Raw genomic sequence first — 26664 nt, forward strand, 5'->3', positions numbered from 1 at the left:
ACTACATCAACATATTTAAGTTACACACTACTGTTGAACATTGAGCGTTTTACAGTTTCATTTTTTAAGCTCTTTGTTTAAGTTTAATTGGCAAATAATTCCTTATGTATCATATAAATATCACCCAAATTATCATAATGAATTTAACCTGTCAATACCTGATACTACGTGGTCACATTTTTATACAGCGCTTTTTCACCTTCAAGTTACTCAAAGCGCTTTACGTCAAGGAACCACTCACCCATTCACACACATTCATACACAGATGCAGATCGGCTAAGTGTCTTGCCCAAGGACAGACCAACAGTATTCATTTGTGAAAGCTGGAATCACACCGCCAACCTGTGGGTCAGTGGATGTGACCACTGTAACTAATGTTTATGTCAGTGGACAAACACTCTGCCAACTGAGCTACTGTCACCTGTTGGATGCAGCAATCATGTGACATGGTGCAAAGGATCATGGTCCATGTAGTTCCTTTAATACTATAATATAATGAAACAATAGATTTTTTTTTTTTTTTACCCAAGAATGATCCCATTTCTGATTTTTTTTTTTTACATCCCTAATTAGCAATGAAGAACATTTAACTTGATACAATGCGATCACATTTTAAATCCTGCCACTAAACCAGGACTAGACCAGGAACTAGACCAGGAACTAGACCAGGAACTAGACCAGGAACTAGACCAGGAACTAGACCAGGAGCTAGACCAGGAGCTAGACCAGGAGGTAGACCAGGAGCTAGACCAGGAGCTAGACCAGGAGCTAGACCAGGAGCTAGACCAGGGACTAGACCAGGGACTAGACCAGGGACTAGACCAGGGACTAGACCAGGGACTAGACCAGGGACTAGACCAGGGACTAGACCAGGGACTAGACCAGGGACTAGACCAGGGACTAGACCAGGGACTAGACCAGGACCAAACAGTACCAGTTCACCCTTAGAACAGCTTGTGTAATGACTAATCCTATCACGAGATTTCTTTCCATTGGCTCTTATCTAAAAGGCCAGTGTTTGCATTGTTCCTCCCTGCACACAACTTTCCACTGTACAAGCACATTCATATTAAAGACGCATCCATCTTTGCTCAAACCCAGGAGGCGGGCAGCAATGAATGCACAAAACTCTGCAGACTACACATACACAAAACACAAAAATGGAAAAAATATGTCAGTATACAGTATGTGAGGACTTGATTTAGTGTAGTTTTAGTCCTTCTTGTGTATGATGTAGTCATGCTTAGACCTGGTTTAGATCTGTTTTAGTTTCAAGCACTTTGTGAAGAAATTGTACTTTTCTGAGTAGATTTCAGACCCCTTACTTTTACTTCTACTTGAGTAATGTTTTTGCCAGTGTAGGAGTTAAGGAGTTAAGGTTTTATAGATTATATTACTGATTTACATGTGTAGTTTTTTAAAAGCCTGTTCAGAATAGTAGACTAAAATTACGAATCCTGCTTTGATACTAAAAAAAAAGAGACTTACTCATCAGAAAATAGTACCAAGTCAACATAGGGTCGTACAGTAGTTATGAATAGATCACGATACTTCTAAAACTACTCAAGAAATGTCCAGTTTTGTTCTGCTTGATGTGAGATTTTTCAGTATCAATACGTATTCAAATGCGTATATTGTTTGGAGATGCTCCGATACGATACTGTTATGGAATATCAGCACCAATATTGGAAAATTATTATTATTATCCTGATTGGGCCTTTAACTGGACGTAATAAGACAATTTACAGGCTGATTTTGGCCTAAAACGTCTCATAATATTTGAATTTTTATTGATATGAAGCTGTTCAGTTCTGATGTGAAATGACAGACTTTTGGATCTCTTGTGTCATAAATCAACTGTGTTTTCGAGAAACTCAAGAAATAAGGGTCATTCTCCATTCCTACACTGGGATCGGTTAATTTTGGCAGATATTTAACGTCAAAGTATCAGTAACGGAGCTAGTTTGGTACGTCCCTGATCTTGTTTTGATTGTAGTTTTAGTATCAGTAAATAGTTTCTTGGTTTGAACTTTACACAACCCTAGTTTAGACCTGGTTTAGTCCTGTTTCATAACTTAGATCTGATTTGTTCACAAAATCTTTACTGAAACCTTTGAGGTGGGCTGTAATAAATGCACAAAAATGTCTTTGGCTTTTACAGTCTGAACAGAACTACAAGGAAAAGCGCTGGTCAGGGCCGTAGGAGGCACTTTAAATGAGAGCTTTGTGCCACCCAGCCCTGCAGCCATTGGCCTAGACGTCCTTTTCCCAGCATGCTCCTCACATCTGCATCAATACGACACTTGTCTCACATATGGAGTAGGCCGCAGACCCCCCCACCCCTTTAAAATGCCCAAAAGTCCAACACAGCCCTTTAACTTGGATTCAAAGGCGAAATTTTACAGTTTTGGGGAAGTTTTACGATGGATAACTTCAGGGAGAGGAGTTTTGACTTTGACTGGGTTCTGCAGAAGGTTTTTCCACACTTTTTGGCCGTAGGATGAGTAGGATCGTAAGAGAAACTGAAAAATTTTGTTGACATTTGTAATTGGCATTTTATTTTGGATAAGTATCGTAATGGCGATTTGATATTTCATTTTGCGTTATTGTTTGGGTTCGTGTAGTATTTGCGTTGGAGAGGAGACTTTGGTTTGTTTGGAAGTTTGGACGTTTGGAAGAATTTGGAGGTTTTTTACACTTTTTGGCCGTAGGATAGTGAGATGGACTGAAAGATTTAGTTGAAATTCAGAGTTCTGTTTTGGAAAATATTGTAATTGGGATTTTAAATTGGGATTTTAAATGGTAAGACTTTTTTTTGGATTTGAGAGAGACTGGAATTGGAAGCCACGTTTTCCACACTTCCTGATCCTAGGATAAGTACTAGTAAGAGAGTAAGAAAGATTTGTGTTAAAATGTGTAATTGTGGTTTTATTTGGGTAAATATTACAGTTTGGAGTTGGTATTTAATTTTAAATTATTGTTGACTTCCTGGAATATTTACATTTGAGAAGAGATTGGCGTTGAGAGCAGAGTTTTCCGTTCTTTTTGGCAGTGGGATAAGAAGGAGAGTAAGAGAGACTGGACAGGTTTGTTGAAATACAGAGTTTTATTTTTTGGTCTGGCAAATATTGTAATTGGGATTTTGAGATTATATTTTAGAGATTATTACTTGGATTTGAGAATTGATTGGGGTTAGGAGACAAGATTTCCACACGTTTTGGCTGTACGATAAGAAGAAGAACTGAACGATTTTGTTGAAATTTGTACATTTTATATATTTTTTTGGCACTTTTTACACAGATTGGCTGTTGTTCTCTTTTGAAACTTCGCCTAATTAACATCTAAACTACAGAACTACCAAGTTTTACAGCTAGCATACTCAGTTCTGTGCATATTATATTACATACTAAATCACTGTTAGCTTTGTGATTTGCTAACTGCGCCAACAAAGCTTACTACTTCCATTTCAATACATTTCCCGTGTTGCGTTTTAACATATTTTTGCCTAATTTAGACACAGGAAAAGCTAGTATACTTCTAAGATGGTATAATTTGATTTCAAAACGTTATGTGCAGCTTTCGGTAAAAGATTAGTAAGCAACAGGATGTCAGAGATTTTTCGAGCGATAACGTCCATTTTTTGCATGCTTCGTGATCTTATTACATTTCCGTAACTTTAGAATCAAATATTTTCTCCTTGCCGTAATGAATTGAACTAAAGGGAGTAGTATGCGTGCTCTTACTTGGACTGGCTTTAAATAGATCTGGACTGGCGCTTCAAAGCAAGACTGCGCTCCAATGAGGTAATTTTGCAGGTGGAGGTTTTGAATGAAGTTATAAACACACTGGCATTGTGGTACAGTGTGATTTGGGTGCGTTCGACTGATGTCATGACATTCTTAAGGGATTATAGTGTAAAACTGAAGTAGTGGGAAGTAAGAAGTATGGTGGGTTTTCATGGTAAAGTGTCAAAAGGTTTCGTTGTGGTGCTTTGTGGTTAATATATGAAACGGAAGTATGTAGAAGTTAGCATTTTTTTGGTTGCACAAACTAATTAGGCTGGTAATAGTTTTGATTAGCTACAGTTTTCGACTTTTGTGTTTTCAACTTTTGTACCTTCAACATTTAAGTCGAGAATTTTGTTGACACCTTTTGTTGTTTTTGTGTTGTTAATGTAACTGTAGTGAGTTGAGACTGCTGTTGTTTTGCTCGTGTTTTGATGTTTGTTACTGTCTACGGTAGCCCTTGTGCTCAGAAAATAAACGACCAGAAGAAATTTGGTGTTTCCTTATACATTTAGAAGGCAAACGTTTATGTATAAAGTGTGAGCCATGTTTGTGTATTGTAATGGGGATTTGATATTTCATTTTGCGTTATTGTTTGGGTCCGTGTAGTATTTGCGTTGGAGAGGAGACTTTGGTTTGTTTGGAAGTTGGAAGTTTGGACGTTTGTTTTTTTTTTACACTTTTTGGCCGTAGGATAGTGAGATAAACAGAAAGATTTAGTTGAATTTAGAGTTTTGTTTTGGCAAATATTGTACTTGGGATTTTTTAAATTGGGATTTTAGATTTAAATGGTAAGACTTTTTTTTGCATTTGAATAGAGATTGGGGTTAGAAGCCAAGTTTTTCACACTTTCTGGTTGTAGGATAAGAAAGATTTTTGTTAAAGTTTAAAGGTGGTAGAGTATTGGCGTCATTTGGTTCAGTGGAATGCAATTGGCAAGTGCGTGTTTTGGTAACGTCGTGGTGTGATCAGCATTTGGTAAAGAGCCATAGAAACAATTAATATTACATGGTTACAGATTGATTGTGCTGTTTGGGTCATTGGAATAGAATTAGTATGTGGATTAAGATGGCAGTTAAAGATCGGTGAAGCATGTTTGCATCAGCGTAAGCGTAACCAAAGTGTGTGGAGATGTTCCGGTGGAGGAAGAGAGGAGCCTACGAGCTGCAGACTCTGGAATCTTCCGTCTGTGATGGAGGAACGGAGCGATACTCGTGGTCTTCGTCTCTGGACGGCATCCACCATCTGTGTGGTGAGACTCTAATATAATCATGAATAGACTTATGTTTCACAATCCGATGTAACTGCTGTGTTCAGATGATGCAATGTGGTGTAGAGACTGGAAGTGTGTCATCGCATCTTTTATAGGAAGTTCAGTTAGTCTTATGTTAAATCAGTGGAGATTTTAAGATGCTAAATACTAGAAGTGTGTTAAAATATCAGTGTATAGTCTTAAAGGGCCCATATTACACTATTTTCTGATCTATGTTCTAATTTAGTAACATACCTGGAGTTGTGTTTTGTTTCATTCACACATGTTTAACACACAAACCCTGCAAATTTACGCTGACGTCTTCCCTTAAACAGAAAACACTCCACCTTGTGATGTCATGTGGTAATACAGGAAGTGCTCCACTGTGTTTTTAAACTCCATACACCTTCACTAGAATCATTTGGATAATTTCAGCCCTGGAATTTTCAATTTCTACTGAACTAAATGTAAAATGTAGCTGTTAACTTGAAAACTACCACTTCATGACATCACAAGGTGGAACGGAGCATTTTGAGCTTTGGAGATGTAGACAGATTAACAATAAAGTGTTACTCGAAAATGGGTGAATGAAACAAAACACAACTCCAGGTATGTTTTTATGCAGTAACAGTATTATAACATGGCTGAAAGCTCACAAGAGTCAATTTTGCATAATATAGGACCTTTGATAAATTTGGTGTAACAGAATCAGTATCGTCGACTGCTGCACCGAATATGGCCAAGGGTGTTTTTGGGTATATTTCACTGAATTATTTTGTGACCGTGTTACAGTTCTGTTATTTGTTTAGAGAAAAGAAACTTGTTGCAATACAATACAAATTCTAGCATTAGCAACAGGTTTGATTGACAATGTTGCTAAGTGCCCGCTCCCTGCTAAACCAGCGGTGCAGACGGGAAGGGGCGTTACCTTCAACAGCCTGGCTCTGGATTCACTCTTTGGTTTCTATGATACTTAGGTTCGTATTTCCAAATATAGAACTCGGCTCCAAATTTGCCGCTATAACTGCTCTAACCTCGATGAGTTTCATTTGACTGGAGCCGAAAGCCATAGGTGACATCACACTCACTTAGTCCACTTGTTTACACAGTCTATGATCGTGAGCCATGTATCGTGTATTGTATTAAACGAAGGACTTACTAAATACTCAACTTTCCGTTCTTTTGGAAGTTGTACCCTGTTTTGAACCCCGGATAGGTTCAAAACTGTATAATCAGAACACGTCCAAGTCGACAACTGCCATACAACCTTCATAGTGGATTACAGTTGTTTTCTATTTCACATTGTTGCACATGGACTTTTTGGTTCAGTGGCATTTTGAGTTTTTTCCATCGCCCTGTTCTTCTGCGGAAAGCTCCATCGGAGTGGGAATTGGGACAACCTCATATGAGTGTGAGGAGAGGGAGGGAGGAGAGGGGGAAGAGCAGAGGGAGGGAGAGAAAACATAGAGAGAGGAGGTGGGAAGGGAGCAAGAGGGAGAGAAGAGGAAAGCGAGAGGGGGTGAAGGGAGAGAAAAAGGAAAAGAAAGACAGAAAGGGAGTGGAGGGAGAGAGGCGGACAGGATGAGAGAGAGAGGGAATAGAGAGAAAAAGAGAAACGGATAGATAGATAGGGAGAAAGTGAGTGGAGGGAGAGGGGAAGAGGGAGAGAAAAAGAGAAGGGGAGAGACAAAGAGAGCGAGGAGGTAAAGAGGGAAATAGAAGGCAGGGAGAGTGGGAGACAAGGAAAGAGAGAGCTGGGGTAGAGAGAGAAAGAGAGTGGAAAAAGAGGGGCAGAGAATAAAGAAAGAAAGATGGGGAGAGACAAGGCGAGAGGGTGATAGAGAGGGAAAGAGAGGGTAGGGAGAGTGGGAGACAGGGAAAAGAGATGGAGAGAGAGAAGGGAAGAGAATGGAGAAAGGTTTAGAGACAAGGAGAGAGAGAGAGAGAAAGAGGGTGGTAGCATAATCAGAACAGATCATGTATCATAGCTGCAGATATAGAGTGCCTTGCTAAAGGACACAACAACACTATGGACTAGAGCCACTTCTGCCCCACTACAGTTCCGGGTATTTCCAGCGGTCTCCCACCCAAGCACTAACCAGGCCCCACTCTGCTCAGCTTCAGAGATCAGACCAAATTGGGCATTGACAAATTGTAATTCTTTCCAACAAACATCTTTCTAGGGAGAGAGAGGGAGAGGGGGAGTGGGAGACAAGGGAAGAGAGATGGAAAGAGGGAGTAGAGAGAGGGAAAGAGAGGAGAAGAGAATGGAGAAAAAGGGAAGGACAAGAAGAGAGAGGGTGGGTAGAGAGGGAGAGAAAGAGGGAGGGGAAAAGAGAGGGGGAGATGAGGAGAGAGAATGGGAGAGAGAGACAAAAAGCAAGACAGAGGGGCATTGTAGGGTTGAGAGAGAAACGAGAGAGGGAAGGAGAGAGAGATGAGAGACAGAAGCTGAGCAAGACAGAGAGACAGTGAGAGAGAGAGAGACAGTGAGAGAGAGAGAGACAGTGAGAGAGAGAGAGACAGTGAGAGAGAGACAGTGAGAGAGAGAGAGACAGTGAGAGAGAGACAGTGAGAGAGAGACAGTGAGAGAGAGACAGCGAGAGAGAGACAGCGAGACAGACAGAGAGAATGGTGAGACAGAGGGAGAATGGTGAGACAGAGGGCCAGAGAGAAAATGGCGAGACAGAGAGAGAACGACGAGAGAGGGCAGGAGAGGGCAGCGAGAGAGAGACTGGCGAAAACGAGATAAAGAACCGCGAATGAAAAAGCGACCTTGAGAGAGAAAATGGCAAGAGAGAGAATATAAGAGAAAGAACAGTAAGAGCAGTGAGAGCGAGAAAAGCGCAAGAGAGAGAGCAGCAAGAGAGAGAGAGAACAGAGAGAGAAAGGTAGAAGAGCATATGAAATTTAAAGACTCTCTGATCCAGAATGACCCCCCCTCCTCTCTCCTCTTGTGCTTCCAGTTGTGGCTCGGGTCATTTTACGACATTAGAGAAGAGGAAGTGATAACAAATGCCCTTTATCCTGCTCTTTCCTCTGATTCTAACTCTATGTCCTGGTCACATCAAAGCTCCCATTATTCTGAACCTTTCTGAGCTGTTTACCATCTTGTAATTATGTTGGCACACATCAGCACCGCGGCGAGGTGTCACAGGTCATATTCGGTGACGCCTTCTCTGAACACCTTCTGAACAGATCAAGTCATTCTGCTTTCTGATTGGAGAGTTCGCTTGACCCAAACACAAAATGTAAAGGTAAACAAACAAGTCATCATCGTGTAACTTGATCTTTATAGAAGGATAATAGATCGTTCAGGCAGTGGTACCGAAAAGAACTGAAAGGAACCCAGCCCTAACCCTGTGCTGCTGTTTACACTGCAAATAATATAGTCCTGCAGTATTAAAGGCACACTATAGTCTTTTACAAACACACAGGTGATGACTGTGTCCTGTCCCCTGCCTGTCCCTCGTCTCCTGTGCAGGACATGTTAATAAAGTCCATGTGCCGCAGGGTGGAGGCAAGGAGAGAGGGAAAAGTGTGGGTGACGAGAGAGAAAGAGAGTGGAAAAGAGAGGGGAAGAGAATTGAGACAGAAGGGAGAGAGAGAGAGAGAGAGACCGAGAGAGAGAGAGAGACCGAGAGAGAGAGAGAGACCGAGAGAGAGAGAGAGAGACCAAGAGAGAGAGAGAGACCGAGAGAGAGACAGAGACCGAGAGAGAGAGACAGAGACCGAGAGAGAGAGAGAGAGACCGAGAGAGAGAGACAGAGAGAGACCGAGAGAGAGAGACAGAGAGAGACCGAGAGAGAGAGACAGAGAGAGACCGAGAGAGAGAGACCGAGAGAGAGAGACCGAGAGAGAGAGACAGAGAGACAGAGAGAGAGACCGCTGCTTCAGTTCTGGTCAGATTAGTTGTGGTCACTGCCTTATATCTGTCTGAAGGGAGGAGCTAACTACACCGAAACTGTAAACAACTATTGTTTCCAGTCTCAGCCTTTAATGGCCCTCCTATTGAGGAATCACAGTATGAGATTTCGGTCCATTTCAAACCTACAAACACTTTAAGACAGAAACTGATTCACCCAAAGGATAAAACCCCTGAGCCATAAACAAAGTAATGTGGTCTACTCCATTCAGTGTAGTGAACAGTGCAGTGAGTGTTACACTGGAGAAACTAAACAGCCACTTCATGAGAGAATGTACTAACACCGGCGTGAGAGCTCCTCTGGACCCAAGTCTGCTGTTCATCTACATCTCAAAGCCAATAACTACTCCTTTAAAGACAGTTAAGTTCAGATCTTAGCCAGAGTAAAGAAATGTTTGAGAGAGGAGTTAAAGAAGCTATTTTTGTGAGGAAGGATTCTCTTTCCTGAGACATAACCGCTCACAGATCTATGGTTCCATCGTCAGACCCAAAGCAAACAAAAGAAACAAAACAGAGCAATAGGAGGGCCATTAATGGTTGACTAGGGTCAGTAAGGCTGAAACTGGAGACAATAGCTGGTTACAGTTTCGGTGTAGTTAACTCCTCCCTTCAGACAGATATAAGGCAGTGTCCACCAACAATCTGACCAGACCTGAAGAAGTGGCTTTGATGAGCAACGAAATGTCCTCACTCCTGCAACGATTTGTCCAGTTGACAAATTTAAACTTTGTCTTTTGCCATAGTATTTTTCATGCCATACTGTGGAAAATTACCTGGGAAGCAAAAACATCTCTATGGTGGTCAACTGTTCTCCATAAAAGTTACAAATTACACCTTTAAACTCACATAGTAGCCAGAAAAGACATCAAAATAAATACCAAAGGTGTCAGAAACCTTTTTAAAGAGCATTATGGGACATTAAGCGTTAGGCCCACCACTGGAGCAGACCTATTTGGCAGCACCACAGAGGATCTACTTTGATCATTTACCTTTTAACCGTGTCCGTAATTAAACCTGATGCCATTACTGACAGCATTTCAGATCTCTGTTGGATCACTTCCTGCTTTTAAACTCTGCACACTGTCTCTTTTCACCGAATCAATCCAAAATGGAGGACGGGGCTTTCATTTTCCTCCCAATGACCCGACATGGACGGTCTCACCTGCACCTCGCGGTTGGGTTTCCGCAGAGCGTCCCTCCGAAGTGTATCAGATTTGTACTTTTACCCACTTGAGAACATAAACAGGATTAGCCCCCCTCGGTTCTCTCGGTTAATGGGGCTCTGTGTTTTGACTTGAGGCCCAGATCTGAGCTTCGGAGTCGGGTTGGTTTCCCTCCAGCTCCTAAGTGCAGTGCTTTGATCCAGACTAATGTGACAGCCATTAGATCTGTAATGGCTAATACTGACTGGGACATGGGGAGGAGAATGTAAAAACGTGAAGGAACCTCTAAAACAATATACGCAAATGGATAACTGGATAAGCAACTATAATTTGTTTGATTTTAGCCCCAATGTCTTTTTAAAGGGCTCGTATGACGCCATTTTCTGAAATATGTTATGATGTTTCCTCATCACAAACAGACCTGGAGTTATTTTTTTATTTTTCACACATGTTTAACACACAAACCCTGTATATTTACGCTGTGTTTTTCTCTCAAACTGAAAACACTCTGTTCCACCTTGTGATGTCATGTGATAATACAGGAAGTAAGTGCTACAGTGTGTTTTTAATACACCTTCACTAGAATCATTGGGAGAGGAAAAGAGAAAGGAGGGAGAGTGGGTGATAAAGAGAGAGATGAAGAAGGGGAGAGAATGGAGAAAGAGGGAGGGACAAGGAGAGAGAAAGGTTTGTAGGATAATCAAGACAGATCGTGTATCAGAGCTAAAATAACACACTACAAATTGTTAATTCATTCTGGGAAAGCTACTGCAGCCACATCTGCCTTATAGGGTGCAGAGTGTCTTGCTAATGGGCACAACAATAGTGTGGAGTAGAATCACTACTGCCCCACTACAGAGAGAGAAAAACATAGAGTGAGGTTGGGAGAAGGGAGCGAAGAGGGAGAGACGAGGGAAGGGCGGGGGGTAAGTAAAGAAAGGAAAGGAAAAGAGAAGGGGAGAGGCAAGGAGAGAGAGGAAAGGGAGAGTGGGAGCCTTCGAAAGAGAGAGATGAGAGCGAGAGGAGGAAAGAGAGGGCGAGAGAATGGAGAAAGAGGGTGAGACAAGGAGGGAGAGAGAGAGGTAGTGGTAGGATATTCATAATAGCTTGTGCATCATAGCTAAGATGACACACTACTATACTGGTAGATACACTTCTGTAGCCACATCTGCCCTAGAGTATAGAGTGTCTTGCTAAAAAACACAACAACAGTATGGACTAGAGCCACTTCTTCCCAGTGGTCTCCCATTCAAGTACTAACCAGGCCCATCTCTGCGTAGCTTCAGAGATCAGCCCCAATCGATCAATCTATCAAGCCTTGTATGTTTTTCTGACATGTATCAGTCTTGGCTGTTTCCTGTGGTTCAAACAGTACAGTTTGGACACATGTTTGAATAGGAGCATTGCTGAAGATCTGGTCTCACTAAACATGACCCTTAACCAAGAAAGAAAGTCTCACTCAATTACAATTAGCCAACCATCTGCCACGGCAATTTCAGCAGACCCATCATATATAAAGCAATTTTACGTAATATATTTCTACAGTTTTCATTTTCGTTTTGCCATTTTGCATATAAGTGAACAATTGAATGGGAAGTTTTTAATACATTGTCTAAACAGTTCCACAGTTTCACTACAATGACAACAAGGTCTCTTTGTTTCTAAAAAACCCCCTATAAAACGAAAAAAAAGTAATTGGGCGATGACAAATGTATTTCTTACTTAAAATCCAACTAACATGTTTCAACAAACCTTCAAGATTTCTATTTTCATAAAAATGGTAAATAGTAAGTTTATGTAGCGCTTTTCAGAATGCATTTAAAACATAAATCTAAAATCTAATCGCAATTACATTATTTTTTTTTTTTAATCGTTCAGCCTTATTTAGCACTAAGGGTTGTAGCTAGCACGTTAGCGGCATATCAACATAGACTTTATACATAAATGGACATAGCTAACCTGCTAGCCACCATGTTCCAAATAGGAAGTGATCATGGGCCCTCGACTCGACATCCCTCGACTGGCTTCAATTCACTTTCTATTGAAAATTGTCACCCCTCTCTCTGTAACTGCTGCTGACAGACTCTTAAAGTGTCTTAACCCGCTCTACATGATCCTGGTGTTTTTATTTTGCTATTGTGTCCATAAAACAAGATATGAACATTAATAACAGACAAATCAGGCGCATTCCCCAAAGCCGCTCCTATTGGCGTTAGAAACAGGTTTGATTGACAACGTTCCTAAGCTCCCGCTCCCTCATAAACCAGCGGTGGGAACGGGAATGGGCGTTACCTTCAACAGCCTCGCTCCAGATTGGCTCTTAAATTACTATGATACTCGCCATCAGAATTCCAAATAGGGATCTCGGCTCCAAATTCGCCGCTAAAACTGCCTCGATGAGCTTCATTTGACACTCACTTAAAGTCCACTTCTTTATACACTCTATGCGCACCATCTCACTACATTTAAGTTTTACAACCAAACAACAACAAAGCTGTAATCTGAGTTTTAGATAATATTATGTATCTGTCCATTTTAACACCCTTGCAGTCTAATGTTCACTGCGTATCATAATACCATAAATGCCGTAATGGCTCTACTCAGGCCCTGTCTACTAACAGAATGTACCTCTGTTTTGGTTGGATTTTGCCGTTAACACAGAGGAAGCCCATAAAGAGAAGGCCAGATGTAAAGGCTTTACAGTTATGTAATAATCCACCTTTTCATGACCAATTACTGTAAATTCTGACACAAATGCTCTGAGATATTCAAGATATGCATTAATCCCACAGGACGCTCTTAACATGGTGACAAGGGACTGTTCCTCTGTAACGCCACAGTCACTCTGAAAAAACATTTTGGAAAGTGTGTCTTTGAATGTAAATATTTTGAGATGGTAGTAGTAGTTGTAGTAGTTGCAATGGTAATTATAGTTGTAGTAGTAATTGTAGTTGTTGTAGCAGTAATTGTAGTTGTAGTAGTTACTGTAGTTGTTTTAGTTGTAACTGTAGTTGTTGTAGTTGTTGTTGTAGTAGTTACTGTAGTTGTTGTAGTAGTTGCTGTAGTAGCAGTAGTAGTTGTCATAATTGTAGTTGTAGTAGTAGTAGTTGCTGTAGTTGCTGTAGTAGTTGCTGTAGTAGCAGTAGTAGTTGTCATAATTGTAGTAGTAGTAGTAGTAGTTGCTGTAGTTGTTGTAGTACTAGGAAGTAATAGGAGTTGTAGTAATTGTAATTGCTGTAGTTTTAGTAGTAGTAGCAGTTGGTGTAGTAGTAATAGCTGCTGTAGTTGTTGTAGTAGTGGTGGAAGTTGTTGTAGTAATTGTGGCTGTTATAGTAATAGTAATTGTTGTAGTAGTTGCAGTTTTTTGTTTAATTGTCGTTAGTTGGTTGTGTTGATCTCAGTTGGGAGCAGGTAAAATGAGCATTTGAGTCGACACGCATGGCCCAACTCTGTAGCAGATTTGGGGGATTATGTCTTAGCTCTTGTGCCGGTGCATGTGCCCTGCAGTGTGAGTACAGCAGTCGTATTCACATCTTGACTTTTCATGTGACTTGCCTGATGCCAAATAAGTGGTGGTCCACAGTCCAGAACGTATTTCCATCATCCAGGTAGAACAGGCTTCAAAGGTCATGTGGGATGGATACTTTTTACTGTCCAAATGACTATTTCTTTCTTGGACAATTCTTGCATGATTATATATAAAAATAAGTGGACATAGCTAGCGTCCTCGTTCCAAATAGGAAGGCTCCAATTCACTTTACATTAGAAAACTGTGCCATTTTGGTCTTAAAATGTCCGTATTAACCTGCTCTACATGATCCTGGTATTTTTATCAAGGTGTTGTGTCCGTAACTTAAGATATGAACATTAATAAGGGACAAATCAACTGCCTTCTTTCTCGAAGTCGCTCCTGCTAGCGTTAGCAACAGGTTTGATTGACATCTTCAGCAGCTTCTCTCCAGATTGGCTCTTTGGTTGCTATGATACTCTCAGTCAGAATTCCATATTTGAAGTATCGGCTCCAAATTGACCCCTAGAACTGTTAGCCTCGATGAGCTTCATTTGACTGGACAGTACGGGTGATGTCACACTTACTTAGTCCATTTCTCTATACAGTCCATGTGTCAGAGGCATAAAGTAGTTTCAATATTATCGTTTATCGCAATAATTCTCTGTAGCGACATATCGTGTTTCAAAGTTTCTTATTAGCAGGCCTAACTCTGACAAGAAAGAGACAGCTTTAGTTCGAAACTGTCAACGGGGTCAAATCAAATTCACGATCGATGCTCAGAACATGTGTACGCCGCTTATGATAATTACTAATGATACAGTACATTTTGGGGTCAGTTTTTATCATGTGCACGTTTTCTTTTCACTACTGGGAAATTCTGGGTTATTTTTAGGCTATTAGATAAGATTTAAGCCGTAAAAGATTGAATTAATTACTTCTATTACTCATTACAGATGCTAACTAAGTACTAAAGTGTTTCCTTCTGCTATTTATTTATTGCAGCTCATGACTTTTTTTAACAATATTGTAGATTTAGAAGAGTTTTGTGATTTAAATCTGCTCTTGGGTTGCTGTGTCAAAGGCGTAAATTAGTTTCTGTATTATCGTTTATCGTCTATATTTACTTCGGCGACATATCGAACTTCAAAATGCGTTATCGTGACAGGCCGACGTATGTGATTAGAACTTTTTGGAGTAAGTGTAAGTGTTCCACAGGTGAGTGAGTGCATTGGTCAGGATACATCTGTTTTTAATACCCGGCCTTACGGTGGCAGCAGGGACATGGCCCAGCTCTGAGCTCCAGTCTGCTGTTGTTTTTACCCCCACAGCGGTTACACTGACCCCTCCTCCACCTGCATCTGCTCCACCACACCGCCAAACCAGCAGCTCTATGTTTAACACAGGAAACCGCACGAATACAAGTGTACGCCGGACCAGAAGAGAAGATTCGACAATGTGCTGATGTTTATGCTGTCTAAGATTGGGGTTTATTTTGTATTTTCACATGAGAAACGTCTATATTTATCCAACTCCGCTGCACAGTAAAGGAGAATACAACACGGACATTTTAAAGCGCCCGTGTTACTCCATTTTCAGTAGTTTTCTCATCAAAAACATATCTGGAGTTTTGTTTTGTTTCATTCTCATATGATAATGCAAAACTGCTAAACAATTCGGCTTGAGTTTTTCTCTCAAATAGAAAACTCTTTGTTCCACCTTGTGATGTCATTAAGTGGTAATAAAAGCGCTTCACTGTGCTTTTAAACTCCATACACTCCATTTCAGCTCTGGAATTGCCAATCTCTACTAAAAAAGTTCAAATATAGCTGTTAAATTGCAAACTATCACTTCATGACATCACAAGGTGGAACAGAGCATTTTGAGTGTTGGAGATATAAAGAGACTAATAATAAAGTGTTACTCACACATGTGTAAATGTAACAAAACACAACTCCAGGTCTGTTTTTGAGAAGGTAACAGTATTATATCACGGCTTAAAGCTCCCAGGAGTCAAGTTTGCGTAACATAGGACCTTTTCAAGAAGACTCAGCAAAATCAACTTTTATGAGTTTTAACGGTGTAATAATGGTTCTCCCTTATCATTAGTTTACTCAGAGTTGCAATTTGGTGATTCACGCATGTTTGAGTAATCCTGTATTGTCCTGTATTTTTGAGGCGTGAACGCTCAGGGAATTTCTGTTTTCACCTACCCCCCATCCCATGCATCTCAAGGTTGTATAGGAGTCCTACAAACATGCGCCTTTATAAGTGTTTCTGAGGTTAAGCAGGGTTGGGCCTGGTTAGTACTCGGATGGAAGTGGTACGCATACTGTTGTTGTGTCCATAAGCAAGACACCCATTGGATGAATGAGTAAAATTGTGGTTGGAGCGATGGAAGTTGCGCCCCATGTGAAGGGAATGCGTATTGCGATGTAAAGTGTTGAGTTTTCCATAAAGCTGTACACTGAATGCATCATTGTTACTAGTATAAATATCTCCGGCATTTATGATTTGCTCTGACAGTTCAAAGTGCCAGATGCCCTCCCCTCTTGCAGCCCTCTACTTTACGACTTAACAACTCTCTGCTGAAAATTGTTTTTGCGGTCTGCTTTCTCTTTTGGTTTTTGCTGACAGAGGAAAATTGATGCCAGGTTCCTCTGTGCCCTCATGCTCCTGCCTGCTCCTGCTCGCTCCTGTCTGCCCCTCCTGCTCTTGTCTGCCCTCCTGCTCCTGCCTGGACCCTGCACCTGTCTCCACCATTCCTCCTGTCTGCCCCTGTCTCTGCCCCTGTCTCTGCCCCTGTCTCTGCCCCTGTCTGAATGTTCCATTCCTCCAAAACTCTTTTTGTCAGGAGGTGTGTGTTACAGCTCTGTTCAGGTCAAGGCTGGGGAAAGTCCATCAAGCTTGATAGAGTCTGGGTTTTGTCCTGCCTTAGTCTGGGTTTTGTCTTGGTTTAGTTTGGGTTCAGTCCTGGTTTAGTCCTGGTTCAGTCCTGGTTCAGTCCTGGTTTAGTCTAGATTTTGTCCTGGTTTAGTCCTGGTTTAGTCTAATTTTGTCCTGGCTTAGTCTGGGTTTAGTCCTGGTTTAGTCTGGGTTTAGTCCTCATTTAGTCTGGGTTTAGTCCTGGTTTAGTCCTGTTTTAGTCTGGGTTTAGTCCTGGTTTAGTCTGGGTTTAGTCCTCATTTAGTCTGGGTTTAGTCCTGGTTTAGTCCTGTTTTAGTCTGGGTTTAGTCCTGGTTTAGTCTGGGTTTAGTCCTGTTTTAGACTTGATGTGGTCCATGTTTATTTCCATGACTGACTGGATTGAGGTAGACCTGGTCCTTTGTTCTTTGTCAACATCTGTTTTAGTCCTGGTTTAGTCCTGGTTCAGTTTTTCAGCTGGGGTCAGTTGGGTCAAATGCAGAGGCCAAATGTCTCTTCATGGACCATAAAGCCATAAAGTGCACCTTAACCTTCGTTTTAATATACCATTCCACACCGCTCTTTATGTTAGGTTTTTCAGTGCTGCTTTTGCAATTTTAATTTACATCCACATTTGGGTAACACTTTATTATTAGTCTGTTACATCTCCAAAGCTCAAAATGCTCTGTTCCACCGTGTGATGTCATGCAGTTATCTTTTACCTTTAGTTCAGTAGAGATTGACAATTCTAGAGCTGAAATGATCGAAATGATTCTAGTGAACACAATGGAGCACTTCCTGTATTACCACATGACATCACAAGGTGGAACAGAGAGTTTTCTAGTCCTAGTTTAGTCCATACCTCTCTGATCCTATAGTACCAGTGCGTGTGGTGGTCCGATCAAACCTCGCGTAGAAATGACGGGTGGATTTTCAGGTTTATCAAACAGAATCAGGGGCTTACGCTGCCTCCTGTACCACCGTGAGCGAAGACTGTATGTCCGTGGATTGGAGCATTCTTCAGATTCCTCATAAAAATGTCTGATAGACCAAAGCTGAACTCACTCCTGTCTAAAGATAGAAGGGTCAGAGCAGATGGAGGTGAAGTATGCTCCTTCATCACAGCAAATATACAGTGCAGGAGAGAGGCTGGTATTTCTTAAACTTTACTACAGTGATCTCATATTTGAATGTATTAAAGATGCTAGATTACACAAAAATGACTTGTGAGATCTAAGTCATGTTATAACGTTGTTACCTCCTCAAAAACATGTCTGGAGTTGTTTTGTTTCATTCACACATGTTTGAGTAACACTTTATTATTAGTCTGTAACATCTCCAAAGCTCAAAATGCTCTGTTCCACCTTGTGATGTCATGAAGTGGTAGTTTTCAAGTTTACATCTACTTTTTACCTTTATTTCAGTAGCGATTAGCAATTCCAGGGCTGAAGTTATCCAAATGATTCTAGTGAACATGTGTAGAGTGGAGCACTTCCTGTATTACCATGTTATGTTTTGTCTTGCTAATTATTTAAACGTTACTAGATTACTTATAGTTTCAAATATGGCGTCAAAACTAAATAAATCAGCAATATAGGGGTTAAAAGGCTAGAAGAATATTTTTATCTGCTCATAACATACGATAATCTCTAAATGTTCTAAAAAGATCAGCGGCTTTTGGGTTTGGGGTCAGTTAAAGAGGGGTTATTATGTAAAATAGATTTTTTTGAGCTTTTGATGATGTTGTTCCCTCATCAAACACAGGCCTGAAGAGGTTTTACATGTCATCCATGCATGTTTGAGTAATTTAGTGATCTCTCCAGGACTCTAATTGAACCCTCTGTACGATTAGCAGTAAGATTCTGTCCAAAGCTCCGCCCACAAGCCTATGTCACCCATGCTCCCACTCGACAATTCTCCATAAATACGCTATACAAAAATATGACGCAAAACTGTGCACAGCAACTTGACAAACCTGATGTGCAGTAGTTTCATTAGCGGGATGCACGAGGATTGTGTTGTGATAGTGCTCTGAAGGCGGAGTGACTTAACGCAGAGAGCAAAGTGAGGGAGTGAAACATGTTAATACATTGTTTTTGGCAAATATAGCATTTTTAAAATAATAAAATGTAACATAGTGAACTAAATATGTCATGTGTTATCTGTTAATACCCCATATAAGTTAAATTCCCCCTCTTTAACTTAAAGGTTGATGTGAAAGGTTCATAGTACTATTGCTGTGTACTTGGGCAAGACACTTCTTCCACCTTGCCTCTTGTAAGTGTATAATTTGATTAAAGTGTGATTGGATTGGAGTGCAGAGTTGGGTAGCCAAAAAACTGTACTGAAGTAAGAGTTATGTTACTTCAAAATAATATTACTCAAGTAGAAGTACAAAGAAGTGGTCCAAGAAATGACTGAAGTGAGAGTAAAAAAGTATTTGAGAAAATCTGAAGTGTAACTGTTGGGACGTAACATCTAACAACATTATATCTGAAGGAGCGGTGCAAGAAACACACATGTTCAAATCGTTTCATATTGTCAACATAAAGCTTTTGTTACTTTTAGACTTATTCACAGTGGGAAGAGGAACTAAAACTTATACGCAAGTAAGTGTACTGCTACTTCAACAGAAATATTACTCAAGTAGGAGTAAAAGTATGCTGTTAGAAAAGTACTCTGAAAAGTAACATTTTTAATAACTTAAGCAAATACAGCCGAGTACTGCCCACCTTTGGATGTATATAATCATGTAATAGTACCAATTGGCTGCAGACTATTTAGCGTTTAATTGTGTGTTTTAAACCTTCAGTGCATCAGGTTTAGTCCCAAACCTGGCCAGGCTGAGGATGTCTGTGTCTAATGGCTCCTCTTCCCCTCAGGCTCAGCTCTTTCGGTGAGTCTACTGTCTGTGCTGCACACTCACTGTTTGCGTCATCCTTTTACATCATCAGCTAAAGGTGCGCTATGGAACTTTCCACAGCACGGCACTAAACGTATTTTTCTCCCTGGAGACAGTAGATGACACAACCAGGCCGAGGTACAAATCAAATAAAAAATCTACCTAATGTAATTGGATACATGCAGTATAGATTAGTTTAATGCCAAACGATAGGTTACACAGTGCGCTTTTATTGTCCGCATACATTTGTCTTCTGCATTTGACCCATTCTTTAGTGTCTGTGGGGTAAACGTGGCAGGGGCAGCACCCACCTGGGGACCCTTCTTTAGATCTTAATCTTGAGTAGCTGCAGGATTATTCTGTTATTGTTTTTAGGTTCATGTAGGAATGGAGGAAACATGAAAAAATACTCTTGATTCACACAAAAATCTTGGAAAATCTTGGAAGTCTTTCAGTCACGAAGCGGTAGTTTTCAAGTTAACCGCTACCTTTTACCTTTTGTTTAGTAGAGTTCAGGGTTGAAATCATCCAAATGATTCTAGTGAAGGTATATGAAGTTTAAAACAGTGGAGCACTTCCTGTATCACCACATGACATCACAAGGTGGAACTGAGTGTTTTCCGTTTGAGAGAATAACTCAGCCCAAAGGAGAGTCTGAGCGCTCTCACTGGGCTCTCCTTGTATAAATATAGATAAATGAAATGAAAAAAAACCCACTCTATCATACTCATAAATCAAACTTGGAACTCTTTCTTGGCCAGAGGGTTTGAGGAGAAGGTTGAACCAAGTAAAAATGGCCAAATGTTCAACAATATCAGGCCAATCCATTTGCTTTGTCTATATAAAAACTAAATATCAAAACAAATCCATAGATGAGTATTGGAGAACTGTTTTAAATTAGTATTCTAATCTGGATTACAGATCTTGCATAGGTCTACTTATATTTGCTCAGAATGTCTCTAACTAGACAAAGATATTTACATAAAAATAGATGTAACCAGTAGTTCAACCAGAAATCTGTATACCTCACTTATTTTTTCATACCTAAACGGCCTAACCAATACGTTGACTTTCATCATCTTTGAGTTTGACCCTTCTTTCCCAGCCCTCGCTACCAAAAATCCATGAATCACAGTAACTAGACTACTGGAGAACTGCTGTGAATGAGTTGGGGTCGTTTGTGTTGGACTTTTTGAGATACTCGAAACCAGAGTTACTCACATAAACATGAATCAGTTGTTGACATTATATTAAAAACCAAACTGCAAATACCCAAATCGAAATCAGAAAACATGTCGGTAGAACAGAGGACAGTGTGTTCCTCTATGCTTGTTTATCATTGGACCACCGCTATCATTACAAAGATGATACTAAGGAGTAGACTCGGTACTCCAATTACCAAATGCGATACTATGATGATAATAAAAACACTCTTTATTTAGGCAATAGAATTCGATTTTCAACATTAAACACTAGACGTCGACTGATACAGAGTTTTTTCATGGCCGATGCCGATACCGATTGTTTAAAATACAGAAAAAACAACGGCTGATGAGCTCTGATGATATTTTTGGACCAGGTTATTTAAATACTAGTACTAGGAACAGACCCACAGAACTTATATACTGCAAACTGTGTAGTGATGTTTAGTGCAGCGTTAAATAAAGGTTTGTGTCTTTTAGGCAGCAGGTCAGACAGAAAAAATATCAACTGGTGCTGGATATTTAAAGAGATAGCCGATACGCTAAAAAGTACCGCCAACTGAATCGTAGTACTTTTTTTTCTGTTCCCATGTGACCTTATATCTGGTTAATCCCTCAGTGTCCAGTAGGTTCATAGTGGTCCATGGGTGTAAACTAGTCTATGTGTCTTATACTTGTTCTGATTCAGGAAAGCTTCATTTCTGTCCTGTGAATGTGACTTTTTAGTATCAGTACCTGCTCAAATGAGTATCTAGTTTCAACATTAGTTTCAGCATCGATTACCATCTGATTTTCGATACTTTTGACAACTATAACCTCCCCTCCTTCCTCGGGGATTGCTTTTACACCAAAATGTCTCTGGGCGTATTTTTGAACTTTTCTTTAACCTGTTCCTCACAGACAGGTCGACCTCTTCACTGTGGTATGTGCCAATTACAGTGTTTTTCCCACCTCCGCACAGCCTCCCTGACACGCTCCCTGACACGCTCCCTGACCTGTGCTGTAGCGTTGGCCAAGGCGCTGACTCAAGGTGACTGGTTTCCACATGACAGAGGGCAATAGTGGAATAGTTTGGGGGAAAATACCTAATTGGGAGTTTTCCAGAAGGGGTTGGAATTAGGTTTTTGATTAGTAATGGTTCTCATTCATTTGCCTCGTTCACTCAAGATCAAGTAAAATCCACAAATAGGAGTGTTACTGTTTGAGAGAAAGTGTCTTTGTCAGGATTCATGTATGAAAAACTAAGCAGTTACTGTAGCTTCTTTGAGAGTTCACACTTCGCTGTGATTGGTCAGATCCACCTGTCACTCACTCAGAGCCGATTGTGGAATGTAGTAAAGTACTGTACCTAAATACAAATTTTAGGTATCTGTGCTTTACATAGGTCAATTTTAAAGAGGATTTCTTACTTTTACTATCTATACTTTCTACTCCACTACATATTTTAGTTGAAAAGTGAAAGTATTTTTATCTTAATTGTTTGAGACCTGATTACCTGGAGTTTATTTTTATGTTCGTAGTTTGAGCAAACAAAAATATACAAATAAAAACAGCTAAAAAAAAAAAAAGGTTCAAAATTCTGTACAAATCTTTATCAAAATTACTACATTTGAAGCTTTCTACTTTCACATTTTACTCTTTAAGTACGTTTTTAAACAGGTACTTTAATGCATTTACTTATATAGATTTTTCACATAATACTTTTACTTGAGTATTTTTTGCTCCGGTATCTGTACTTTTACTTAAGTAATGCAATGGAGTTCTTGCACCACTGCTCAGACCATGACAGAGGCCTTGAGCATAGCGCTGTATCAAACAGACGCATCACAAAAATATGATTTGATTTAAATGTTCATATTACATAGTCCTATAAAGTCAGTAGTGTTTAAAATGGCTTGAAGATTTAAAAAGTGTTATTTCTACACCAACAGTTGTATTAAATAAAAAGTAACACAAATGTTAGTCTTAATATTTTTAGGATTTGCAGAAACAGTCAGTGTTACGCTGCTTGGGTTGTTAGCGCTAGCATTAGCCACAAGCAATTAACCGCGGCAGCTCTTTAAGGTCCTGTATAATGCAAAATTGACTCTTGTGAACGTTTAGCCATGTTATAATATTCTTACCTCCTCAAAAACAAACCTGGAGTTGTTTTGTTTTATTTTATTTTCACACATTTTTGATTAATCCTGCATCATTAGTCATCTCCATCTCCTGAAAATGCTCTGTTCAACCGTGTGATGTCATGAAGCGACAGTTTTAAAGTTAAGTTACCTTTTACCTTAAAATTATCCAAATTATTCTAGTGAAGGTGTGTGGAGTTTAAAAACACAGTGGAGCACTTCCTGTATTATCACATGACATCACAAGGTGGAACGGAGTGTTTTCTGTTTGAGAGAAGAACTCACTCTAAATATGCATCGTTTTTGTGTTAAACATGTGTGAATGAAACAAAACACAACTCCAGGTCTGTTTGTGATGAGGAAACAACACTATAACACACATCAGAAAACAGTGTAATATGAGCCCTTTAACTAAAAGAAAAATACAGTGTGGTATTGGTTGAGTTTGAGCTTTTATCAGTACCGATATTTAAACAACCCCAACTGTAACTTTGATTTTAATTAGACCTTTTTGTTTTGTATTTGATTTCTGATGAATAACTGTTGTATCCACTTTCTAACGGCTGCGCTCCATCTGCCTCCAAAAGACAGTTTAATGTTCACAGGGCGGCCATATTGGAGTGGTCATGGTTATCTGAGACAGCTTTGGCCTTCATCAGTCTTAAAGTGCATGTCCCTCCTGGGTTTACTCTCCTGTTTAGCTCATTAAATCCTGAAGCTCCAGAGGCTGTGTTATGATATCTTTATCGTGTGTCTATGTAAAAAGACTGGGATGTAAACATGAGCTTTTATCTCCTTTCCTGGTCCAGTCACTGTTGGTTAAAATCCCAATAGATTTCTTTGTTTATTTGACACTGATCATTTGTTATTATAGAGTCCAGTGCAAAGAACAGCCGTGAGTGCAGCTTCCTTTCTCTCAGCAGGTTGTGTTCATGTGATGTCATCGCGTCCTATAGGGTCTAATAAAGTTTAAAGGTTCTATAGTACTCAAAGTTTACTCTTGTGAGCTTTAAGTCATGTTACAATGTTGTTAGCTCCTCCAAAACAGACCTGGAGTTGTGTTTTTTTTTCATTTACACATGTTTGAGTAACACTTTATTATTAGTCTCTCTGCATTGCCATAACTCAAAATGATCTGTTCCACCTTGTGATGTCATGAAGCTTTAGTTTTTCAAGTTAGCAGCTCCTTTTATCTTTAGTTCAGTAGAGATGGGCAATTCCAGGGTCGAAATTATCCCAATAATTGTAGTGAAGTGCATGGAATTTAAAAACACAGTGGAGCACTTCCTGTATTACCATATGACATCACAAGGTGGAATGAAGTAGTTTCAGTTTGAGAAAAGAACTCAGCCTCAATATGCAGGATTTGTGTGTTAAACATGTGTGAATGAACAAAACAAAATTGCGGGTATGTTTTTGATGAGGAAACATTATAACATAGAACAGAACAAAGAGTGATATGGGGCCTTTAAAGAGGAGATGGAGGATTGCAAAGATTTTTTACCATTTTTGAATCTATTGCTCACGTTTAAAATTCCTGAAGTGTTTTCAAGGTTTATTTTTAAACATAGGGAACGAATAGAGTGGTAGTTCTCCTCTGTGTCCAGGTGAACTCACTGGATACCCAGGTTTCATTGAGTGTAATTTTACAGGTAGAGATGGTGTGTTTTTTTCCAACCATTTGTTTCTGTAAATAAATAACTTAATAAAATCCAATCAGTGCCACACATCCTGAGTCCTCAGTAGCTCAGTTGGTTCTGTAATCCCAGCCACGAGCAATACATCTTGCTCTTGTGTCCTTGGGCAAGACACTTCACCTGCTTTGCCTTCAGTGTCCCATGATTAGATAAGACTTTGTGGATTTTATATTAATGGTCCAAGTCTGTAATTTCTTTCTGTCGTTTTAGTCCATAAGTGCCTCTCTGATCTGTCCCTCCCTTTCTCCAGTGTTTACCTTTTCCTCAGAAATCTCCCGAAGCTCTTTTCTTTCTGTTCTTTAGTTTATGAGCAGTGTCTACAGTGCGGGGGGTAGGTCACTCTCCTTCCTCTGGCTCTGCTCTGTCTAAACAAAGGTGTCTAATGGATGGGTGCTTGGAGCCTGGGTGGTTTGGTGCTTTTAAGTTGAAAAGTCTCTAATGAACCAAACGTTTGTGTTCCAGATGAGAAGCCGGTGCAGGAGGAGGACTGGGTGTTGTGCCAGCATCCAGAGTGCTCCGAGCGCAGGAGGGCCTCAAAGGTAAGGCCCCGAGTCTGATACACTGTGAGGGGACTAAACCGGGCCAGTATGAGAGGGCTGTATTGGTGTACAACTGTATGAAAGACTAGCGCTAAGCCTGTCACGATTAAGGACGGGCCAATAAACAAAAATATCGTTTATCCTGATGAAAAGGGTCAACAGAGATGATCGGCATTACATCACCAGAATGTGCAGAAAAAGACGACTTCTCCCTGATGATTTCTTCGCGATTACTGTTCAATTCAACTCAGTCTTTATCAAGAACATAGAATATCTGGTTCATAGTGAATAGTAAAAAAATTCATTCATTCATTAAAAATTCATTGCACGTTATAATGTGTACAGACATGAGCACCAATGTCTTGCTGTTGCCACATATAACAAAGTACAGTACTGTAGTTGTTTAAATTTGGTATTTATATCCATAACATTTTGAAACTATCAGCAGCTTTAATAATTATAGTGATATAATCGTTAATCGCAATTATTTTGGGCATAATAATCATCCCAACAAATTAATAACAGAATTTACCATAATAATTTTCCATAGAACCTTACCTTATTCAACCTTTTAAGCTTAATTGTTATGCTATTAAAACAAAAATGCCCAAAATCAGCCCACTTTCCCAAAAAAAATTATTAACATGATAAATTTTGAATCCCAATGTTTCCAGCTTTCATATTTTAAACGAAAATTTGTTATAGTGGTTATCATGACAGGCTTAACTAGAGCTGATTTAAACTAAAGAAAGTGTTGGTTGACTTAAGACATGTCGTGTTGTTTGATTTGTTGAATAAAAAGGGGGCGTGGCAAAAGCTCTTAAAAATGTTACGTATCGCTATGTATCAAACCCAAACTGCACAAAACTAAAATGACTATTTATGCAGAAAAAAATACTAAGAAACAGTGCGTTTGTGTAAAAACAGATTCAACTTGTGATTTTTTTTTATTTACAGTGGTCCCTTCACCTTTCGCAGCCTCGCTCTTTTTCTGTTTTTTTAGGGCAATTTTTCATGCGTTTGTATAGCGTATGAATGCATTGTGTTCTGCGTCCTGATTGGCTGAGGGACTGTAGACCATTGTCCATCAGTCTCCTCCGTGCCGTGTCTCCTGTACAGTACAGAAAGTGTTCAGACAAATTTACATAAATGTTGGATCGCAGTGTGACTCTGAAGTGCTGTATGTTTGCAAGTTTTCTCCCCGACAAAACCCATAATGTCGATGAAACATTCTGCACCGACAAAGACGCCGACGAAGGTTTGAACTTTGAGAGAGTTTAAACAAAAGAAATGTGAGAAAATGTTAATGCCTGTGTGAGAAAAGTGTATAAAGTGTGTGGTGAGGGGTTTTACAGCCAAAAACATAATAAGAGAATAATTGTAAAAAATAAAACTGACTACTTTGTGGGTTTCACCTGTTATGGGTTATTTTTAGAATGTAATCCCCGCGACAAACGAGGGACGACTGTATATGTAAAAGGACAAAATATACTCATGATTCACATCGTCAGCTCACTCATCCCTTTCTGCTGTTTCTTCTGATCTAAATAAAAGGATTAATCCACCACTTTTAAAGGTGGTCTCTGTAACTTTTTTTGTCTGTGGAGATATTATTGCTTTAAAGGGATTTTTATACACTATGGAAGTAAACGTATCTATCTTCAGAG

At 39.9% G+C, this 26664-nt stretch overlaps 1 protein-coding gene across 2 annotated transcripts in view; it reads left to right on the top strand.

Annotated features, from left to right (window-relative positions):
* Nucleotides 1-26664, top strand: part of plekhg5b (pleckstrin homology domain containing, family G (with RhoGef domain) member 5b) — a 198633-nt gene that overhangs the window by 80512 nt on the left and 91457 nt on the right. Inside the window, exons 1-2 of one of the 2 annotated variants that reach the window (XM_033969005.2) lie at nucleotides 4974-5037; nucleotides 24921-24997. Coding sequence is in view for 1 of the 2 variants with exons in the window: in XM_055223082.1 (XP_055079057.1) it covers nucleotides 24921-24997 (77 nt within the window). In the remaining variant the exon portion in view is untranslated. Of the gene's footprint in view, nucleotides 1-4973; nucleotides 5038-24920; nucleotides 24998-26664 lie in introns of those variants that run through there. The other variant, XM_055223082.1, reaches the window with a different exon arrangement.

Source organism: Periophthalmus magnuspinnatus, chromosome 7 (assembly GCF_009829125.3).
Source record: "Periophthalmus magnuspinnatus isolate fPerMag1 chromosome 7, fPerMag1.2.pri, whole genome shotgun sequence".
NCBI classification, from domain to species: domain Eukaryota; kingdom Metazoa; phylum Chordata; class Actinopteri; order Gobiiformes; family Gobiidae; genus Periophthalmus; species Periophthalmus magnuspinnatus.